Genomic DNA, 21,276 nt, shown 5'->3' with positions numbered 1-21,276 from the left:
AGTGGGTCTCTGTTTGTTCTGGGACAGAGCTGGGATCCACTGTGCAGGTGGAAAGTACAGAATCAGGCTCCCAGATGGCACAGGGCACAGAACATGGACACAGTCCAGTGCAAGAAGCCAGAAACGTGGCAATAGGAGTGGGGCAGTTGCCTGAACCCAATTCTGCTGCCACCAGTACATTTGGCCTTCTGATGACACCCTGCCGAATTAAGCTGAAGATCCCCAAATCCCACAGGAATACTAAATGCCATGTATTGTCTTCTGCCTTATGTGTATCTCTCCATATACAACTTTCCTGTGGACTAATCACAAAATTCATGCACTATAGGTAGGTCAAGGCCCTGCTTTGTCTTCACTTCTTCTTCCCATTCCTCCTTCTCAATGCAAATTACAAAAATCACCCTCTCCTTTAGCTTTTTTCCTGCATCCTTGACACGTTGTAAAGGCAGTAAGGAGAATGTTCAGAACATACAGTACAAGAAAAAAGCTTATTATTCCTGAAAGTTAAATTGAAAGTGAATAAATAAGACACTTGGTAAGCCAATGCACACAGTTCTAAGATTATACCCAGAATATGCTGTATTAAGAACTTCTTAATGAGGCAAAGAGTTATTCAGAAAAAGAGTGCCAGTAGCTTTCCACAGCTTCCCTTGAATTATTTCAAATGGATACAATCCATTTTCACTTTAAAACCTCTGCTTTACACAACTGTTCAGAGGGCTTCATCTTCAGCACAACATTGCTTAAAGAGAAATGGATACAAACCTGCATATCATTCATATCTAATGCCTTGCCAACCCACACCTTCTTTTTACTATCTAATTCTCATGTGCAAGCCTGTCAAAAGTGTCAAAAGCTTTTTTTTTTAAGCTGCTACTTTTATCATGTGAAAGATGTCATCACTTTAACAACACTCATTTGTTTCCCAAGGTTTGTGCCTCCAAAAGGTCAGAAGAATTCCCTGGACCTCACTGCACTCTGCACCAGTCACCTTGGGAGGAGCCTTGAGGGACTGAGTTTATTTGACTGCTTCCCATTTCTACTCCCACAGCTGTGGAAGTGGGAATTCTGCTCATACAGATTGCACAATATGATAACTGACATTTAGTATGCAGTGCTCAAGCACAGCTTGCTAAAGGACAGGTAACATGGACTTGTAAGAACAACATGTCAATTTTTCCCTGTCATAACTGGAAAAGAAAAGGGAAGATTTCACAACTGTGCAAGTTGCTGACTTGTCAGCAGAGTTACAGAATTGCTGTTTGTAGCACAAAGTGACTTTAAATTTTTATATAGGTCTATCTATTCATGCAGCAGAAGAAAAGGTACTCCAATAAACTGCATGTAAAACCAGATAATTTACACTTCTTAAAACAAATTTTCTACGAAAAACTCTTACTACTACATTTACAGTAAACATAAAGCTTCCACAGTGCACATTCTTTGCAGCACAGAAGAACACAGGCAGCTTGTTAAACTGAGCAATGCCTGCATGACACCAATTGTTTTAAAATCACTGTATGGATTTTAGCCACCATTAAATCTAGTAAACCTAGTTAATACAAACCAGTGCAGTGTCAGAAGTGCTCTGTGCCAGGAACAGCTGGAAACACCCAAACAGAAAGAGTTTCACCATGCCATAATCAAGATGTTTGAAATAGCTTTTTCCCCTCCCTGATGTATTGTCCTACTTCTTATTCTGTACAACAAGACACTTATTTTAAGGGAGCCAGACCGGAAAAGTTAGGGGTAGCCAGGAGAAGGTTGCCTGTACCTATTTCATTCTTGGGGAAGTACAGGAGCAGTGCTGAGACAGAGCCTTGCCCAGAAGGTGAAGGTGCTCACTCTTTGGGATAGATTGCCATGGACTTGGCAATTGTTTGCTCACTGAGCATGGGACTGGCAGAAACTATGCAGAACCAGAATTACAAAGAATGAGAAACTTCTGCTGGGGTTTTTGCCCCCACCCAAATATCTCACTTTGCCTTTTCTGGTATTTGTCAGTGGTCCATTGGGCAACATCTAAGATGTTGGGCTGGGCTGCAACATCTCCCTCTTGAATCTCTTGTTCCACTAAAATGGATTAACCAGTTCCTAATGCCAGATATTAAAACACTGACAAAATGCATGTGGCTTTCCACACCACTGATTTTAGCAATTGTTCTAAATGAAATCCAAACCACAAAAGAGACAATCTTAGCAATTCTGTAATTTTAGAGTCTTTACTAAAAATCAGCTGTTTCACTTCTGTTAAAATATCTGCATGATGGAAAGAAAGAAGATGTCAAAACTTTATTATCCTTCTCCTTGCCTCCAGAGAGGCTTCAGCCAGGCAATAGCTACTTCAAAGCTTCACATCCCACATGCCTAGAGATTTCAACCAAGAGAAGCAACTGCCAAATTCAGGAGACAGTAAAAGGCTTAGATTTTGAGGGCTCCCTGAGGCTAAATATTTTTTAAAATTAAAAACTCAAATATAACAACTAGAAAGGAGGAAAACCCCTGAAGTTACCCTCTCCTAGAACAATATGCACACAAATCTCTCATAACCTTCTGAGTCACAACTACCAAGGTTAATAACCCAGCACCAATGAAATGGTTTCTGGGCTTCACAAAATCCTACAGAGCCTTGCAGGAATCACTCGTGCTGCTTTAGGCCTTTTTAATCTTCTTGGAAACAATGAAGAATAAACAAACAAAAGAGTAAACTCTCTCTCAAGCACAAAATTTTTAATCCAGGCCTTCCTATATGGGACTGCCAAAGATGATTACTAGTTCTTGCAAGAGTATTTGTGTTAAAATTCCTCAATGCACAGAGATCCTGTGAATCTTCCTCTTCTCTTCGCAATGACTCTCCTGTAATCAAAAGAATGGCCAGATTTGGTTCTGAGAACTGTGCAGCAGCATCACACTGATGATATTTGTTACTGATTAATTCTGGTTTTAGGGTATGTCTTTTGCTAAAAAAGTTATGGAATAATCTGATGAACATGCCTCTGAAACAAGTATGTTCCCAATTAAAGTAATGTAAGAAAGAAGAGAATATTGTTGTTGTCATAGAAATTTTACTTCTATCTCAAAACTATAAAGGCAAATTCTAAGAAATACAAAGCTACAAATTTCCAAAGTGCAAGAAAAAAGGTAGGTGATATTCAACTACTAATTAAAATTTCAGTTTAAAAAATATTGAGTACACCTGTGTGCCTGGGGCTAACTATGATGCTTTTTTTAATTGAATGTGATGTCATATTCTGAAGAGCACATTAAAAGGATTACAAAAAAGATTGAGGTCCATCGTTTCCAAGGAGGGAAAAAACCAACAAAACACACACAGACACACATGAAAACAATGACAAAACCAAAACATTCACCAAAGAAAGAGAGAAATCTCAATGGTAAAAAATTTATGTTCGTTCACTCTGCTTAGAATGGGTAGGTGGACTGGAAACTAAATTTATGATGCATAGCTAATTTTCTACCTCTATGAACCTTAATTCAATTTTCAATCATATTTGTAGCAGTCAAAAAGTAGTTTCGCTCTTTATTACTCCTCAGCAGCTCCATGTCTCTCCCTTGTACTGCCTTATGCACTGTTTTAAAAGTTTGCCTACCACCACTATGCCTGGCACAAGACTGAAAAAAGGGGATCACTTCTACCTGCTACAATACACAACAGATGGGCAACACTTCTAACTTGGATTAATTTATTGATGCTGTGCAACACATGGTGCCACAAGCAGCTGCAATGACAAAAGCAAGGGTCCAGTTCTACAAGACACAATGGCCATTCTAGAAACCCACAGTCTGCCTGCAGCACCCATTTCTCCTACAATATATCTTTTGCTGCCTCTGGAAACTGATTTAATTCTCCAACTTGGCAGAAAACTAACCCAGCAAAAGCAAAATCAAAATACCACACACAGATACTCCCTGGTTTTAATTTTTTTTTTCTGTTAGGTTAGCATGTTAAACTAACTCCTGACAATTTAGTCCATCAAGTAGGTAAAACCACAGACAGCAAGGGAAGGGGAAATGAGACCTTCCTTCAGCAGCTGCACAGTGTGGTGTGGTTTATCAGCCCCAGGTGAAAATGGAAACGGGCAGTGGGGCAGGGACAACAGGTTTGCCCTCAAGATCGGAATCCACTTAACCTCTGTCTTCTGAATTTTACAGTGCTATCTTCAAGCTCCCACAGCTCTCTGGTTTATTAACCTTTATCCCAAGGAACACTATACACCCTCTTATCACATAACATCTGAAGGACTGAGCCTGTCATCTTTAACATCCTTTTGTCTCCCCATCTATGTTACTTTCTATCCTTTCATTTCTTTGAAACAGTTGAAACATTATCACATAGTGTTACTCATCTTCAAAGTTAGAAAAATGATTGTATTACATCCCTATGCATCAGAAACAAGGTACATTTTATTTTATTTTAAAAGGGCAGATGAAAGGAGAAAGAGTTCTTTTGATTCATCTTGGCCCTGTGGGAGAGTGGGAAGTGGTGGGTTGCCCTGCCATAGACTCCCCCTATTTAAACAAAATTTAGAAATAAACAGATCAATCACCCAGGGGTATGTGTTCACAGAAAAAACTAAAATACAAGCAACAGATCTTACCAAGAACTGACAGCTACAGAACAGAATCTCTCAAAGAATTTACACGAGGCAATGCTGGAATAAACCACACTACTCTGTTCACTGCTGTAAAGTTTCACCCTAGTGCCTAAAACCCTGTGCTCCATAAAAAATGAGTGAGTAGATACAAATATATTGCTCTCAGGAGACCACACCAACAAATGTGTTTTCCAACTTCCATGAATTTTAGTTATAAAGCATTCACTTAACACAACGGCAACCATTTTTCAATTCCACAGCTGAACATTTAATCCCACAACTCAGTTATTTAACTCTTTCCTAAAACCAAAACAAAGCCTCCAGATCATAAAAGAAAGTTGAAATACCATTCAAATAACGAACAACGTAATTCAGCTATAAATTTGTCCTGAAATACTACTGGTGTGATAGTCAGAACCATATTTTTTCAGGCTTGCACAGATAACATGCTTATCCTAATTCTTTCAAACAACAGGTCATCCAATACAGCAAAAACAATCTAAGCAAAAGCCACCACACAATAATCAATAACAACCTAGGAAGGGAACCCCATAACCAAAGCCCTTACGATTTGTATACTGTTTATTCAGCTTAAAGCAGGGATGGAAACACCAAGCTATTAAATAACAAAAAGGACAGGTAGACTGCTACACCCATATTCCTTCCCCCCTTTCTGCCTTAAAAATGACTGGGCTTAGATCTTTCAGTAAAGCAGAATTGTTGTAAATGCAAAGCCTTAATTTTAGTTCTGTCTGATCCACTAAAACTTGCTCAAAATAAAGAAATCCAGAGTTTTCCATTTTTTGTTCTGAACATGATCAACACTCATAGTGATCTTTCTGACAGAGAAACTATTAAAAAAATATTTAGACCTCAGGAACTGCTCAAGTTCAACACAGGTCCTCTGGTCCCTTGTTCATGATATTAAAAATCTCTTAAGAAAACCAGGGCAGAACATCAAGGAAGCAACTTCTCTCTTGGTGTACTGACCATGTTACTTCCCAAATCAGAACAAACAATGGTTAAAGACTAGAGAGTAGGAGAAAACATCTCTAAAAGACTATGACAATTCAACTGCCCCAGCTCTAGCTGCCCCAGCTCCCTATACATATTTCAGTTTGTTCCCAAAGATGCTTATCCAGTGTTTGTCACCCATCACCCCTCTTTGGCTCATAGAGAGGCCAAGTCTTGGGAGAGCACTCCAGCAGCACAGCTCCAGTGCTGAAGTGTGTTTGGAACATGGCAGAAAGTTAGAGCTAGCCCACAGTAAATGCACTGACACTGGATACCCCAGGCCTCACCACAAACTGTTTTGCTTTACAGATTTCTTTCTCTTGTCCCACAGTTCCTGCTAAGGTGGACATGCAGGTGCTGAATTGCAGCATCAAGAGCCAGTGCACCTTATTGCTCTTTTAAGAATGCAGCCCTTCAGCTGCAGGACCCTGCAGTACACCAGTCAAGAAAAGGCTTGCCTGTATGCCCCTACACCAGGGGTCTGCTGGACCACACACCATCCTCCCAAATTTAAAAATGGATCTTTTCTCACTTCTCAGTAGAGAAAGGCCTCAAGACTTGAAAAATATATAAACACTTAACTTAAAAATTGTGTAAAATATTTAGTCCCAAAAGACCTCTCATTAGTTCATTAAAATCTCTAAGTACAAGGGAAAACACTTCTTTCCAAACTGACATACAGCTATTACAAGGATTCTCACACTATCTAGCATAAAAGGGAGAAAAAGCAAGAACCTGACCTCACACCTCCTTCCCTGCATGGCATTATACAGAGTTCACTAAATTACAATAGATACATATTTTACTATGAGAGCCAAAATTTCTAAGAATACTAATTTTTTTTAGATTCAACTGGACTTTGCTATGATCATTTCCAGAGTTTCAAAGTTCAGTCCTACCAAAGTCCACAATTAAATTTCTATCACCTGCACAATGTCTGGATTTTGCTTCTTACCCCCAGTCACATCAGTAATTATTTACTGTGTTACACTGAGGTATTGTACATGTGCTTTATAACACTGCCTCATATAATACATGGACAGAAACTCCTTAAATTCAATTTTAAAATTTAATACAAAATTCAATGTTTAGGTTCACAGTTAGTAACCTAAAAACAATAACCTGATTTTTCAGATCATTTAAGCAGAGTCCTGTCTGCCACTGCCCCATAATTTTGGCCTGTATTTGGAAGCTGTAAAGCAAAAAGGCAGGAATGCAGACACTGGTTTGAATAAAGACTGAGCCTCAGAATATGCTAATGCCTGTAAGGTTTTTATCAGTTTAGATAAAGACCTCGTTGCCCCCTGTGGCCCAGCCAGCCTTGCTGGACCACCCATATAGCCACAGAGCTCGGTCACCCCCAAGAAGCCACCCTGGGGCACCGTGCTGTTCATGGGGCACTGAGCAGTGGGACAGTGTGGGTAACACACTGTCCCTGCTCCAGGGCCAGCACAGGGACACACCTGCCACATCCTGCAAGCTCTGTAAAGCAGCATCTCCACGTGGGAGATGGGAGGATGCTTCCCAGGCAGCAACAGGTCTGGGTAAAAGGGCTTGTGAAATGCTGCATAGGGAAGGGGAAAAGGAAGTAACAAAATGGTAATTGGTTTTATTAAGTATAAAATAAATACAAAACTCTCCGTCAGGATCTTTCTCTGGTTTCACAGGGATTTTTTTTTCACCAAAGGAAAAAAATAAAGAGTTGCTCCTAATGCTTCTGATTTAAGGTACAGAAACTCTTAGCAACCTCAAGGAAATTCTAGACACCAGTGCCCAGTCAGCCCCACTTGAGTGTACAGGAGCTGCACTGGGAGATGTCAAAGGCTGTTTCAGTCTGCTATGTTTGTCAACACAGTTGAAAGAAAAATAAAGATGTAATTTTCATAAAACACAAGATTCATTACAAAGTTTTAATTTGAAGATATTTGCCTTTACTAGCTTGAAACAAAGATTGTTTCTCTATGTAAATAGAGAAACGTGTTCTTCTATTTTGCTTCTTAGGAACCTCACATTTCAAAGCTTAGCTGAGGCTCCTGTTCACATTCAATTCTCAGATGACTAAAAGCCAGTAGCAATGCTTCACATATTGGCCTGCAACAGATTATAGAAGTCATACTGAAATCCAGAAAACATTTCTTCATTCCTATTTGCAGGAATCTAGACGTAAGCTTACAATCAAATACAGGGTCTATACTGTTAAGAAATGCAAACTGCTTTTATCACAATGAAGTGTTTATTTCAGATTTTAAATCCAAAAAGGCGATTAGTTTCTACATTCCACAATACCTAAAAACAGTGCTAGAGATCTCCAATGCTAGTTTTCAAATGAATATAATATATTTAGTCAATAATCAGTCATTTCAAAGCAAGAGAATATGATGGACCATGTCAGATTTTACCCTTTGGAAGTAATGGAGTGTGGACAATCTCACTTAATTACTTTCCAAAGAATTAATTTAGTGAAATCATGTTAACATATCATTATCCCCACCCCATCTCCCTAAAAAACCTCAGGGAGCTACTTCCACATTTTAATTATGTAATGGGCGAACATTTTAAATTGTGATTCATGGAAGAAGAGCATCATCCACAGCTCCTTTAAGCTTTCACAATTCCTTATGGTTGCCCAATTAGTGTCATTTGCAAAGAGCAAGCACCCAACATAAAATGTACTCATTACACCATTTCATACAACCTTCCTACTTATTCTCTCTCATCACCCCCAAGATTTTAGAGATCAAAAGACAGGTTCTTTATTACAGCTTCACAAAACTTCTCTTGACAAAAGAACTGAACATCAACTTTAGAATCTTCATCTTAAATTCCTAAGGAAAGGAGAAGGAAGAGGGAAGTCAGAATAAAACCTATTAAAATGTATGTGACTGACTGGTGCACTCCCTCACTGTCTCCTCACGTATATTCACTTTTTAATAATGTACTTTTAATATAATTTTAATCTTATTTGAATTATTTGCATGTGGTTTAAGGTTCAATAAAGGAATTTCAGATTTGCTATTTTTAATTAGAACCTAAAACATATATTTTACCAGCTCCGTAAAATACTATTAAATTTTTTAAAAACTCCTTGAAGATCAGATAAAGCATGTTTTTCTGCTGAGAGCCCAATGCTTTAATTTGCAATTCTGTATGTTGTTTTATTCATGATAAAATACTTGATACTTGTAGTTTCTCTCCATATTGCTAACACTGACACAGATTCTCTGTTGAGGTTTGACTATCACTAGAGGATTCTCTCATGACTGGTCTACATTTTCATTTGTTTTTAGAAGCTTAGTTAAAAAAAGAAAAAAAGGGAAAAAAATTAAATTCCAGTAACTATAATTAACACCACTCATGACTAGCACAAGTGTTAATAATTCATGTTTTGGAAATAAATAGCTAATTAAAGGGCAACAAATTCAGTTTACTTATATAGTGTCTTATTAGCAATAATATTTTGAGCTCTAATAGGCTAACAATATATATTGTGCAAGTGTCCATTGCAGCAAGTTATTTTTAATTCATAGCATACTGATTTATTCTGCATTCAATTACTGCACATACCAACAAAAAAAGTGTTTCTGTATGCCACCTCTCCCTCCCCTTTACTCCAGTAGTGAAGAAAAATATTCTAGAATCTACTTATACTCTGTATAGCTCCAAAATGCATAAAACTGACTCTTAATGTAGAGTCCAATTCAGCATTTCCTTTAAGAGTTTGACTGCAAGAGCCAGAACAAATCTCACTGAAAGAAAAATTAAGAAAATGCTGTCTAAGCAATGCTGTCTAAGGCAATAAAATCCTCTGTCCTACAAAACTGGTAGAAGCTTCAAGTGGAGCATGGCCTCCATTCCTGAATTCAAATCATGCTGCTGTTCTGGAGAGAAGAGGTCTAGAGATAAAACATGGGAAAGCCTGATTTGTCTCTCTGACTGTTGTTTTGGACTTCTGAGAAAAACAACATGAGTAATGCTATTAACATGTTTGCAACATCTTTTTGAACATGCTTGCAACACCTTTTCCTACACAGAGTGCATGAATCTGCCCAGTGAACACTGAATTAAATCCAATTTTGTTTTGCATTATTGCTAGGAAGTTATCACAGTAAAACAAATTACAGTCTCTTCCAGCCCTTGACAGATTTGAACTGGTGCCCTGAAAGCTACAAGGCTCAACTTACCATTGTTCCTTCCCTAACCCATTCCATATTGTGTGACTTTGGTCCAGCTGTAGGAAGATGTGGCTGCATTTAGGAAGGTTAAGGAGAGGAAGTGTGAGAGTCAAATGGGAAAAAAGAGACAACCACCAGAATAATACTGTCCATACAGATTTCCTGTTTGTGGTGCTCACTTCCTCACTGACAGGCACTGCTCCACTTGCAGATACAGGGCTCAGAGAGAAGAGGTACACATACTCAATTTGTTTTCAGGAATGGAGGAGAATTACAGAAACAGAAGATTCAAACCATAAATAGACTGACAAAAACTGAGTCACACAATTTACTTTTCGTGACTTAAGTGTGACTGATAGTTATCAAAGCTATTACCTGTCAAAAATCTTAATGTGATTTTGGGGGCAGAGAGCCAAAAGGAATCCTTGATTTTAAGGAACCATAAATTTTTAAGAAGTGTTTTATTATTGGTCTGTTCAGCCTGGAGAACAGGAGACTGAGACCCCATCACAGCCTACAAATTCCTCATGAGGGCAAGAGGACAGGCAGCCACTGCAGTGAGCAGTGTCAGAAGCAGAGGGCAGAGCCTGAAGTTGTGTCAGGGGAAGTTTGGTTGGATATCAGGGAAAGGGTCTTCACCCAGGGGATGGCTGGGCACTGGAACAGCTCCCCAGGAGCCTGACAGAGTTCAAGAAGTGTCCGGACAATGCTCTTGGCACATGGTGTGACTCCTGGGGATGGTCCTGTGCAGGGCTAAGAGCTGGATGATCAGTGATCCTTGTGGGTCCCTTCCAACTCAGCATATTCTGTGATCCTGGGATTATTCGGCTCTCTTAAAAAGATAAATTACAGCATAGTTTGTATCAACTTAAATTTTTGTCTAACTCTAAATTTTTTACTAACAATTACACTTCACATAATCTGTTAAACAGAACTGTAATTAATATTATGGAGTCCCTTGCCAAATATATCAATTTCATTAAGAAATAATGTTTCACACTTTTTTTTTACTGCTTTACCCAGATACTCTGAAGTTGAAGCTTCTGTCAAACAAGGCATTTGTAATGCAGGAATGGCCATTTGACAGCTATGACTTTCCCAGTAGCCACATGAAGGACATTTAAAAGCTGCTACAAGTTCCAAAGAAATCATAGATAAATTTTCACTTCCATCTTTAAGTCTACAGAGGCATTTTGCAGGAATCCCAGATTTCACCCTTTACATTTCACGTACCTAATAATCCTGCCCACAGCAATTACTGTGGTGAAGGCTGTGTAAATAGATAGAGAATAGATAGATAGGGATTTGTGGTCAGAGCACCCACAAAACTCTGCCCACACCCTTCGTGTCTTCCCCACCTGTCTGTAATCAGTACTGATCACAGCTGCAGCCTAATAAATCAGCTGGGGGTGAGATGAGTGCTGTCTCTAATTCCAGGATGTGTCTTGTTTGGCAGTGTGTCATGTCCAGCATGGTTCTCTCCACCAGTTTTTAAGCAGATGCTAAAAACCTCAACACTATCTTGCCTTATCATGATCCTTCCACTTTTACCTTCAGCTTAAATAACACATGACTAACAACCCGATTGACTGTAGATAAACATACTGGCTTTCTACCTAAAAGTAACTTCTGTACCAAGAAAGGTATCTATGACCAGGCACAGTTAATAGTATCTAAGTTTTACTTTACAACATGCAAAATAAACAAGCAGAGTCCTTCATTACCTGGAAAGTGACACGTAAGTTGAGAACTGTCCTTGAGCTTTAAGAGGAGTTATTTTAGTGTCTTTCTTAAAAATAAACAAACAGAACAGACAGAGCAACTAACAAAACATCCTGTGCATCTGAAGACTGTCCTCTGAAACTGAAGAGGGAGATACCAAACAAATCAATAAATATGATAAACTCCTCCAGAGCAGGCATGTACTTTCTGCTTAGTTTATAACTAAGGAAACTAAGGCATCAAGAATGAAATAAATTGCCTAAAATTGCATTGGAAGTTTGTATTTCTTGCTTTGATGTTATCTCAGATTGACACTTGTGTTCATTAACACAATGTTTCTCAAATGCCAACTGTAGCTTTACTATTCTGTAAAAAGGAGTTTGAAGAAAGTAGGTGTCTTTGAACTAGCTGTGCTAAATATTTGCCCTAGATTTTAGACATGCAGCTCAAAACTAACATATTTGCCTCACCCTCTTTCTTCTCTCCCTTCCTTCTCCATTTACCTTCCTTTTTACACATCACAAGCTGTAAAAACACATTACTAAATAATCATGCAAACTAAATCTGCATATGAGTGAAGACCCAAATTCTTCTCCTGAACCCAGGGCCCTTTCTAGAAAGAAAGGAGCAACTCTGGGGCAAGTCTGCTCTTGTATTAACTTTTTTCTCCCTGACCAGGCCTTCCACCAGTCACAGTCCTGCTCCCTCATCCCCACCACAGCCTCCTGCCCATTACTGCTCCCTCCCTCCCTGTCCCCTCTTGGCCTCCCACCCACTCCAAACAAGGAGAATGTATGGAGGAATGGGAGAAGCTGCAGCCATCCTTGGCCAGATCTTGGTTGCTGCCCTAGAGGTGACCCACAGATATTTTTTCAGGAGCACAGCCTTTACATTCTGATCTTTCGAAACAATACATATTGGCAATCTCTTTATCCTTTATTCTGTTTGAGAGCACCAGAAAATTCCATCATATCTTTTCTTGTACAACTAAAATTAATCCTATTCAGAACAGGAACCTTTACAGCCTACAACAATGATCACTTTGAGTGCTTACCAGGCATTCTGTATTTCACTTTACCATATACTAAAATCATATTGTCGTTCTATCTCTACCATTCACTTGCTTTGTTTGGCTTCTTCTGTATGTCTGCCCCACTCCCAACTTCACATCATTTTTCATACTGCCCATTATACATGCAAGAGCTTTCCACTTTCCTGTAATGCAATTTTATTTATCACTTTTAAACCTCAAAACCCTCACTGGATCTTCTATTTGTATTTTGTTCCTCATGGGTCATGTGTGAAATACCTGATTACCTCAAGGCTGTACTCAAAGGCTTGATTATCTTTTATTCTTCATTTAATATAGTCTCACTAAAGGTAACTTGTAAAATGAAAGGCTTCTGAACTCAACCACTTTCTTTTATAAGCAGAGAATAATACAAACTTACAACAGCCCTCGAGGTCGCTATCTACAGTGAGACAAAGCTAAGCAAGTGATTTGTTCTAGAAACACATTCCAGAATATAATACTTAAGGATTAACTAAGATTTTAAAGCCTATGTACAGTATAAATACATACGGCTTATTTCCATCAAGTATTATAGGTGCTCAGAGTTACCAAATAAACATGAGGGACAGTCCACAGGAATAAGTTACGCTGCTTTTTCAAACTATTTAGAAAGTGATGCAACTCTCCTTCTGCTCCCACATGCAGGCTACTATCATGACCACTGTAAAAGCAAAGCCCAGGGATTTTGATAGGAAGATAGCTTGCTTATAAAAGGATTAGAGTATAAACTTTGAAATACATTGCTGTATGCTTCCTCATTAAAAACACTTACAATTAAATATTTATTAAGTTTAGGCAAAACAGGCATCTGCTATTAGTGTGCAACCCCCATACATAGTCATAGTTTTCTCTCCTGAGGAGCTCCAAAAATAGGGTGTCACTGCACAATGCCCACACACACAACTCCTGCTGCCCTAAAAAAACTGCTCCCACAATCTCCAGGTCCACACATATCAGAGTTTTCTGCAAATCTGTCCCTTTCTCACACCACATCACAAAGAAAAAATGTGAAATTTGTCATCTTCACAGCTTCCAAGGAGAGGCAGCTATATCTGATGCAGTTGCTGTCATGAAGCAATTTTGTATGAACCTGACTCCAGCTGTTCAGACAGCAGCAGAAAGCAGAGACCACTACTAAAATGTAGAGCAATAAGAGATCCACAAATATGAAATATGAGATTATGAATGCTCACAATTTTGCTGCTAGAAAGCATTAACTCGTACCAAAGTAAGGTATTTTGAGATTACACTTTACCATGAAGAACTCTCTGTAATATTTAGAATAGCTGATTTATTTTCCTCCCGGAAAACATCAGCTACTTGAATAATCCCAAGTACTCCGCAGGCCAATCTCCAATACTGCCTGTGAGGACACTTGCAGTTCCTCATCTCCTTCCTACTTTACGACCCATCACTGCAGCCTGGCAGCTCCCCTGCCATGCTGCCACCCAGGTGACGCCACCACCTCAATAACCCCTACCTTAAAATAACAGCAGAAAGAAAAATCAGTAAGTGCAAGCCAACTCCGGTAACTCCACTCGGGTACCTCGCACCTCCACACCGCCCTTCCCTTCTCCGGTGAGAGCGGCGCCGGGTGGGCTCCGGGGCTGAAGGACACCTGCGTCCCACTGCGCCCCCGCGGTCACGGGCAGCTCGGCCATACACATGTATATGAACACAAGTCTTATACATACATATATATGTTTATTTATATATATACATATATATATTTATATGTATATGTGTGTGTGTTGGCATACGCGCAACGGAGCCACGCAGCGGTGGGCGATCGCTTGAGCTGCCGGATCTGCCTTTGGGGAAGATGCACACAGACATCTCTGCCGTCCGCACACGTAGCTCCGCACATTCCCGTGAACGAGGCGCAGAAGTTGCTCGCAGAGGCGCCCCGAGGGCTGGCAGGTTTCCCGCCGAATAACGGGGGAGGCTGAAGGGGGTGAAGTTTCCTCCCTCCTCCTCCTCCTCCTCCTCCTCCTCCTCCTCCTCTCCCCGAGTTGCGCCGAGGAGCCGGGCGGCCCTGGGCAGCGGAGACGCCGCCGGCAGCCCCGGACCAGGCCCGCTCCCGGCGCTGCCTTCCCCGCGCCGGCCTCCGCCTCCGCCCCGCCGGAGCGCCGGGACCCCGACGCGCGCCGGGGCCGGCCCCCGCCCTTACCGTTGCAGAACTGGAGCAGCGAGGAGGTGTCGTAGAGGCTGCTGTAGCTGGAGAAGCCGTCCTCCATCCTGCCGCTGCGCTCCCGGCGTCCCCTCGGCTGTCCCGGCGGCCGCCCGCTGCCTGCTCGCCCACACGCTGCGGAGCGGAGGCGGCTGGGGCCGCGGCGGCCTCGCTGCCTGCCTCACTCAGTTGCCATGGCAACCCATTCACTCCGCCGCGGCTGGGGCGGCGGCCGCTCCGCTCCGAGCGCGGGGGGAGCGCCGCGGGGCGGGCCGGGGCGGGCCGGGGCGGGGCGGCCGCGGGCACGGCGCGGAGCCGAGCGGCCCGGGAGGCGGGGGGGACCCGGGGCGGCGGGGCGGGCGCGGAGCCGCGTCCCTCGGCCGGCTCGGCCGCCTCTCCTCGGCGGAGCCGCCGGCTCCGGGCCGCGGCTGAGAGAAGGACGAGCTGCCGAATCCCTCTGCCTTGCCCGGGGCTCTGACGGCGAGGCCCGGCGAGAGCGGGTGTCCCCATCGGGCCGAGGCGGAGCAGAGACACTGCCCGGCCCTGCGGCGGGAGATGCCCGCCCATAACCCGGGGGTTAACCCGGGGTACCCCCATGGATGGGCTCGGTCAGGGCTGGATGCGGGGCAGCGGCTTTGCCGTGCCGGGGAGCCCCGCGGACACAGCCCCGGCATCCCTCCCTGCTGCCTCAGCCCGGCTCCTCTCGTCTCTCCCGCTGCAGCCACAGCCTGCCTGTAACTGCACCTTGTGCCCACCGCTGATTCCAGCGGCGATTCTCCTGGCTACAGGACGGAGCTGTCACGATAACATTGTAGTTGATACTCTCTTACAAAACCAAAAAGAATTATACACACTGTAATTCCTTGTGCCATTTCATACCGTTTAAACTATGTACTTCGAAGAGTGATACACTTTTCCAATACAGGATATTAAAATAGCTTTAACTGTTTAACATGTTTTTGTCTAGGTGTATTCATAATGTTCATTTGTGGTGAGGTGAAGGTGGTGGTCCAAAACTGGTGGCCAGTAATATTGTAAAATTATTTGAGACATTTTGGGCTTCAATTTCTGTTCTAAGGAATGTTGAAATGTCCAGTGACTGAAAGCCATTTTTAGTTCAAGCTCCTCAAGGGACACAAGGGAAATAGTTCATTGCACATCTATAGCACCTTTCAGCTTGAAAAATGCCAAAGCACTTGACACATCCTGCCTTCAGTCCCTAGTCCTTCCAGGAGCTTTTTGCAGGGCAGTTCCACCATGTGGATCCACTTACAGGCGTGGGTTTGGTATATGTGAGTCTTTTCACCAACCACTAAACCATGGCAGTGCTAACACAAAAGTATGCTATAAAATTAGGCAGAGATATCAGTTCCATGTTAAAGCAGAGTGAAAAGTGCTCCCTCCTGAATTGCCAGTGCCAATACTGGTAGAGTTGAAGTCATCTCCAGCACAAGCACTTGACCAGACTGATGTGCTTAAATTGTATCAGACAAAACCAACTGCATTTTATAGCTGTGGGCTGTAAAAAACAGAAAATTGTGGTAGTTTGGTGTTATATTTTTAAAAAAAACCAAAACCAGAGATTAAAAAAAAAAAATTACTTCAAAAATACAAAACCATATAGGTATTCTTAGTGTTTTAAATGAGTCATTATTTGTTCTCATCTTTAAAATTAAAACAGAGTCCTTAGGTTTTCTCATGACCTTTTCATTCATAAGCCATCAAACCTTTCAAAGATGCTACATTATTCTAAAACATTTTACACACAGAGAAAGACATATGGGATTTTTGGCAGACAAGTTACAACAATAGAAAAGTGAAGCTCATTTTCAGTAAAAATTCTGATTAAGAATTTCCTTAATTTTAAAACATTGCCATCATTTGGTTATTATTTTTGAGGTTGAAAAGTGTTTTAATGTGCTTATTTTCCACCATCTTGAGACAAGAGGCGTACTCACCATAAGATGTCAATGTTACTTTAACCTTTACCTCCTTCTGATGTGTAAGTTTTGGAAAACAAAAATATTTAACCTATGCTATCTAAAAGTATTATGTTTGTAGTAAAAACTGTGTTGTCAGAGAGATTGCTACAAAGATAAGAGAAGGTAATTCCCAGTAACTTTTATGAGATTTGTCAAAGTAGGAGAAAGGCCAGAAAGAGGCAATGCAGCTCCATTTCAGAGAGTAGAAATTAAAAGTCACTTAGAAACTCAAATCTAATCTCTTCTTAGAGAGAGATGCAGCATGTAAAACCTTGCAATGGATTTCCCTCTGAAATTAACAGTGATGGTGTCTGTGAAGCCTTTCAGCTCAGCATGCTGCAAATCAGCTCAGAGATGTGACAGAAAATGGTCTCAGCTCCAATCTCCAGATGCTGTTATGATTCCATTATACTCTAAGAGCAAGGGTTAGAAGAGGGAAACACTTTCATAATTTAATGATTTTGAGACCTGTAACAATCTCATTATACTAAACTGCACCACAAGGCACGAAATGAAAAAGAAATTCTGTCTGGCTGTAGGAACAATGGCACAGTGGATTGGAAGAATGCACTGATGTGTCTCTGGGAATTCTTCTGCTATGGTGAAACAACAAAAAACTTCTAGTTGTCCTTTTTTCAGTATAGTGTGGCCTTCATATTTTGTACATTTTAAAGCCAGTTATTTTGGTAAGTGTGAAACCATAAAGGTGGGAATGTGGCATCCTGAGCAATACAGTGGGGCTGGTATATCAGGAAAGGATTTGTTGCTGTACACTTGTCAGAAACTCTATGATGTTACATTTTTGAAAGCTGTATTTTATACCAATTGATTTAACTTTTGTTCATCTTGAGTAGTATAATGCAAATAACTATTAGCTAAGTGAGAATAAAAGAGCTTTCACCCATCCCTCAATGAATTTTCAGGAGTTAATATGCTCCAATATTAGGACAAAGAAGACTTGCTTTCACTTCCTGTTAATATGCTGTAGTCAAATATCACCGAATCACAGAATATTCTGAGTTTGAAGCGGTTCACTAGGATCTACTGAAGTCCAACTCCTGCAAATTTTGATATTCCATTTACCTCTTCCTGTAAACAGGATCGGGCTGCTTTAACCATGTAGTGGTAGCCTGGACAGCCTGCCCTCCATAGCTGCCCCCTGGGTGTGTGCTGAATGCCACTGCTGCCAGCAGCCTGTGGGGGGAGAGGTGATGGCACTGGCTGTGGGAAGGACGCTGGGATTTGGCTGTCAGTGGCAAAGCCTGCTGTGCAGAGCTGCTGATGAGCCCTTCTGTGCAGGTTTTACAGGAGGTGAAGGCTCAGCTCACCACAGACACTGGAGGGCTCTTCTTTCAGGTCAGTGCAAAGCCTGTCTGCTGAACAGATCAGGGAAGCTTGGATGGCTGCTGTGCACACTGAGTGTATCCTGCAACTAGAGAAATCTTCATCAGGCAAAGCATCTAGCACCATCAGCAAATGTGCTGGTTTTGATAAAATTTATCAGTGGATATAATTATAGCATCTATTTTACCATGACTAACTTTTGAAGAACCCCTCAAGCTCTTTAGCAATCATTTGATAGGTCACATTTATTGCAGCATGATCAAAGGGAGCTAAGCTCATTTCTATAGCTCACTGTGTTTCCATTTAACATGCAAAAGTCCATTTCACCATTCACAGTCTTACTTAATGCAGCAGTTGGTCTCTGCTAGAGCCTGGAAGCTTTTAAATTATATGCTTGTTCAAGGTTTGCTTTTCCTCGGTGAGTCAGAAGTTTCACCTATTAAAAAGCTGAAGCACTGCAACACTTGGTGCCTGGGCCCAGACTGCAATCCAAAACACAAGGTACCATGTGTGTGCTTCTCCCTGAATCATCTCACTCAGAAGAAATGGGCGTCTTTTCCAGCTGTTCATCCCCAGCACTGAGAGTTAGATGGTCTGAAAGCTGGCATCACAGCACAGGCACAGTGCCCTGCCTCAGCGTTGGAGACACAGAGCTTTGACAGAAGCTGGGGCCAGGGCTGAGCAGCACAATGCCCAGCAGCAGCAGCAGCAGGAGCAAGCTGCGCACAGCAGGAGCCCTGGAGAAGGAAGAGCCAATGCCTGGTTTAGGAACTAGCAGGATGAGACCAGCACTTAGAGAGAAGTTGTGGGGTTAAGTTTTGGATTTAGCTTCCTGAAATCTGATTAAATCCTGATTTATACTGTTTTGGGTTTTTTTTATTGTTTATTTGTTTTCCCTTTCTATTCAGAAAGCAGCAGGAATGTTTGGGTTTTTTTAAGAGAATTTCATACAGTGAATATATTGTCTTCATGTTGCAGAAGTGGCTTTTTCTCATTGCTAAGACTATCTCCAGGTACTGGCTGTCAGGATCTCATCACAGGCTCAAATAAGGATTTCCTCTCCCAGTGTGGTAGGAAAGGAAGAAGTGCCTTGCTGCCCAGTCTCCTTTGTGAGAACACTTCAACCACTGGAATAATCATTCATTCTAAATAGCAGGACTCCAGTGTTTCAGCCACAGCAGGGAGCTTCATGAATGTCACTACAAAGCAGACTTCATGCATGTGGGAAAGATGGGGTATAAGAGGAGAATCACCATTATACCAGCACAGTCTGAGTGCATTAAAAATACAGTACAGCAAATGTGGGATGAAACCATCAAAGCTATGCAGGTTTAACAATCCAAATGAAAATATGTTGCAATATTTCTGTATATATCATGTTGTTTTGAACTACATATATTGGAATTATGGAAGTTTCCCTATAATTAATAAGAATAGTCTTAATCATATTGCCCTGGAAAAAATATTCTTTTGCAGATTGGTTAATTTGTAAATACAAAGAGAATACTTTGAAGATGAAAAGAATAATGCTTTCCACATCTATGACTTCCTATTCAAAGAGGGGAGGCTGCTCTGCAAACACTGATGCTTTCAGATTTGCACCACCTTTTTGAAATAAATGTTAGCTTTATTTGCTTGTTTGGAAAATGGGAAGAAAAACATGACACAGCCAAGGTCATGCTGGGAAGTCTGTGACAGAATCAAGCCAAAATAACTACCAGTTATTGCACCAACTGCAATCTGAGTCTACTGAGAATATCCTGCCTGTAAACACTGAAGATACTACTTGTACAGTTTGTTATGAAATGTTTTCAAGTACAGTGCCTGTGGTAGAAATGCTCTTATTTTTGCAAGGCCCCCTAACACGTTGGGTTCAATGCACATCAATGTATGTAATGGCCAAGTGCAGCCTTACTACATCCACAGCTGTGACATTGAGATTTGAAACTGATGAGAAGCAAAATGTACTACAGATACACAGGAATGCAGCCCCTGTTCCATATGCCATTGCAATCTGCAGATGGGAACAGCACTTCTGAGATATTAATACTCTGTGAGATTGATGTGAAGAGGCACAGTGATGGATGGCATCACACAAAATGATCCACTCTTCAAAATTACTCCTTAGAAGTTTTCAGTTATAATTCAGTTATGCAACCCTATTTTTGGTGGCTGCAGTCCCCAACAGAGGCTGAAAGCTTCTGCTAGCAGATCTCTATGAGATCTATGTACCCAGGGGCACAAATCCTGCCTCCTGTGAGAGGGGCATTTCTGGTTCCAGCTACAATAGCTTTGGCACGGGTTCACTGGTTCTCCATTCAGGGCACAGGAGGATCATCCCTACAGGTCTGTGTCACTTCCCAGGGGGAATTCCCTCCCAGCAGAAGGATCTTTCCTGCACCCACTGGAACCTCAGGGAGCCCCCAGAATGTAGGTATGGGGAAATGCTTTTAGCAAGGATGAAAAAGTGATGCTTCTGTGTGGCTTGCAGCACACTGACACCCTTCTGCCCATGGCTGAGATGAATAGTTTTGTTTTAATTTCTATGCTATGAATATAAAGATGTTACTGTGACAGTATATATTCCAGAGATCTATTTTATGCATATATTTAAATAATATTTTGTTAAAATTTAATGTCTGAGTTATATTATACAAAGCCACACCTACATAAATCTGTGCCTTCTGAATTATATTAGAGAAGAATGAGACTAGAGTAAGCTATAGTATAGACATATTTCTTTAAAATTATATTTAAATAACAGCATAGCAAGTTGCTAATTTAAGGTGTACACAAAAATTCCCACTTTTTAACAAAGTGGTTCTACAGTACCCATTCTGTTCACCCTTTAGAAGGAGCATTTTAACTGGACTGTAACAATTGACATGAACATGTAAAACCCAGGCTTACAAAACAGGATATTTCTCCAAAGGACACATCAGCTACACTGTGAGAAAGAAATCTCTCTCTTCTGCAAACAGGTACCCACAGTGCCTATGATGAGAGGGAAGGATCTCAGCACTCTATTTTATATTCCCTGGACAGTATGATGCTGGTTTAAACCTGTGCTTTACCAGAACTGATATTCCAAATTTCCCAATTTCCCATGTCACTGTTTCACTGGTTTTGGGATCCAGCACAATCAAGGGCATCCTGTGGGAACTGATGTGTACCAGGATAATTT

At 41.3% G+C, this 21,276-nt stretch overlaps 1 protein-coding gene across 4 annotated transcripts in view; it reads right to left on the bottom strand.

Annotated features, from left to right (window-relative positions):
• EML1 (EMAP like 1) overlaps window positions 1–14,876 on the bottom strand; it is an 80,250-nt gene extending 65,374 nt beyond the window's left edge. For all 4 annotated transcript variants that reach the window (XM_058807542.1, XM_058807539.1, XM_058807540.1 and 1 more), the window contains exon 1: window positions 14,767–14,876. In XM_058807542.1, the coding sequence (XP_058663525.1) occupies window positions 14,767–14,833 (67 nt within the window). In that variant the 5' untranslated portion in view covers window positions 14,834–14,876. The remainder of the gene's footprint in view (window positions 1–14,766) is intronic.
• Window positions 14,877–21,276: the final 6,400 nt, after the last annotated feature.

Source organism: Ammospiza caudacuta, chromosome 6 (genome assembly GCF_027887145.1).
Source record: "Ammospiza caudacuta isolate bAmmCau1 chromosome 6, bAmmCau1.pri, whole genome shotgun sequence".
NCBI classification, from domain to species: domain Eukaryota; kingdom Metazoa; phylum Chordata; class Aves; order Passeriformes; family Passerellidae; genus Ammospiza; species Ammospiza caudacuta.
The sequence above is the reverse complement of the archived record's forward strand: the minus strand, read 5'-3'. Positions and strand labels throughout refer to the sequence as shown.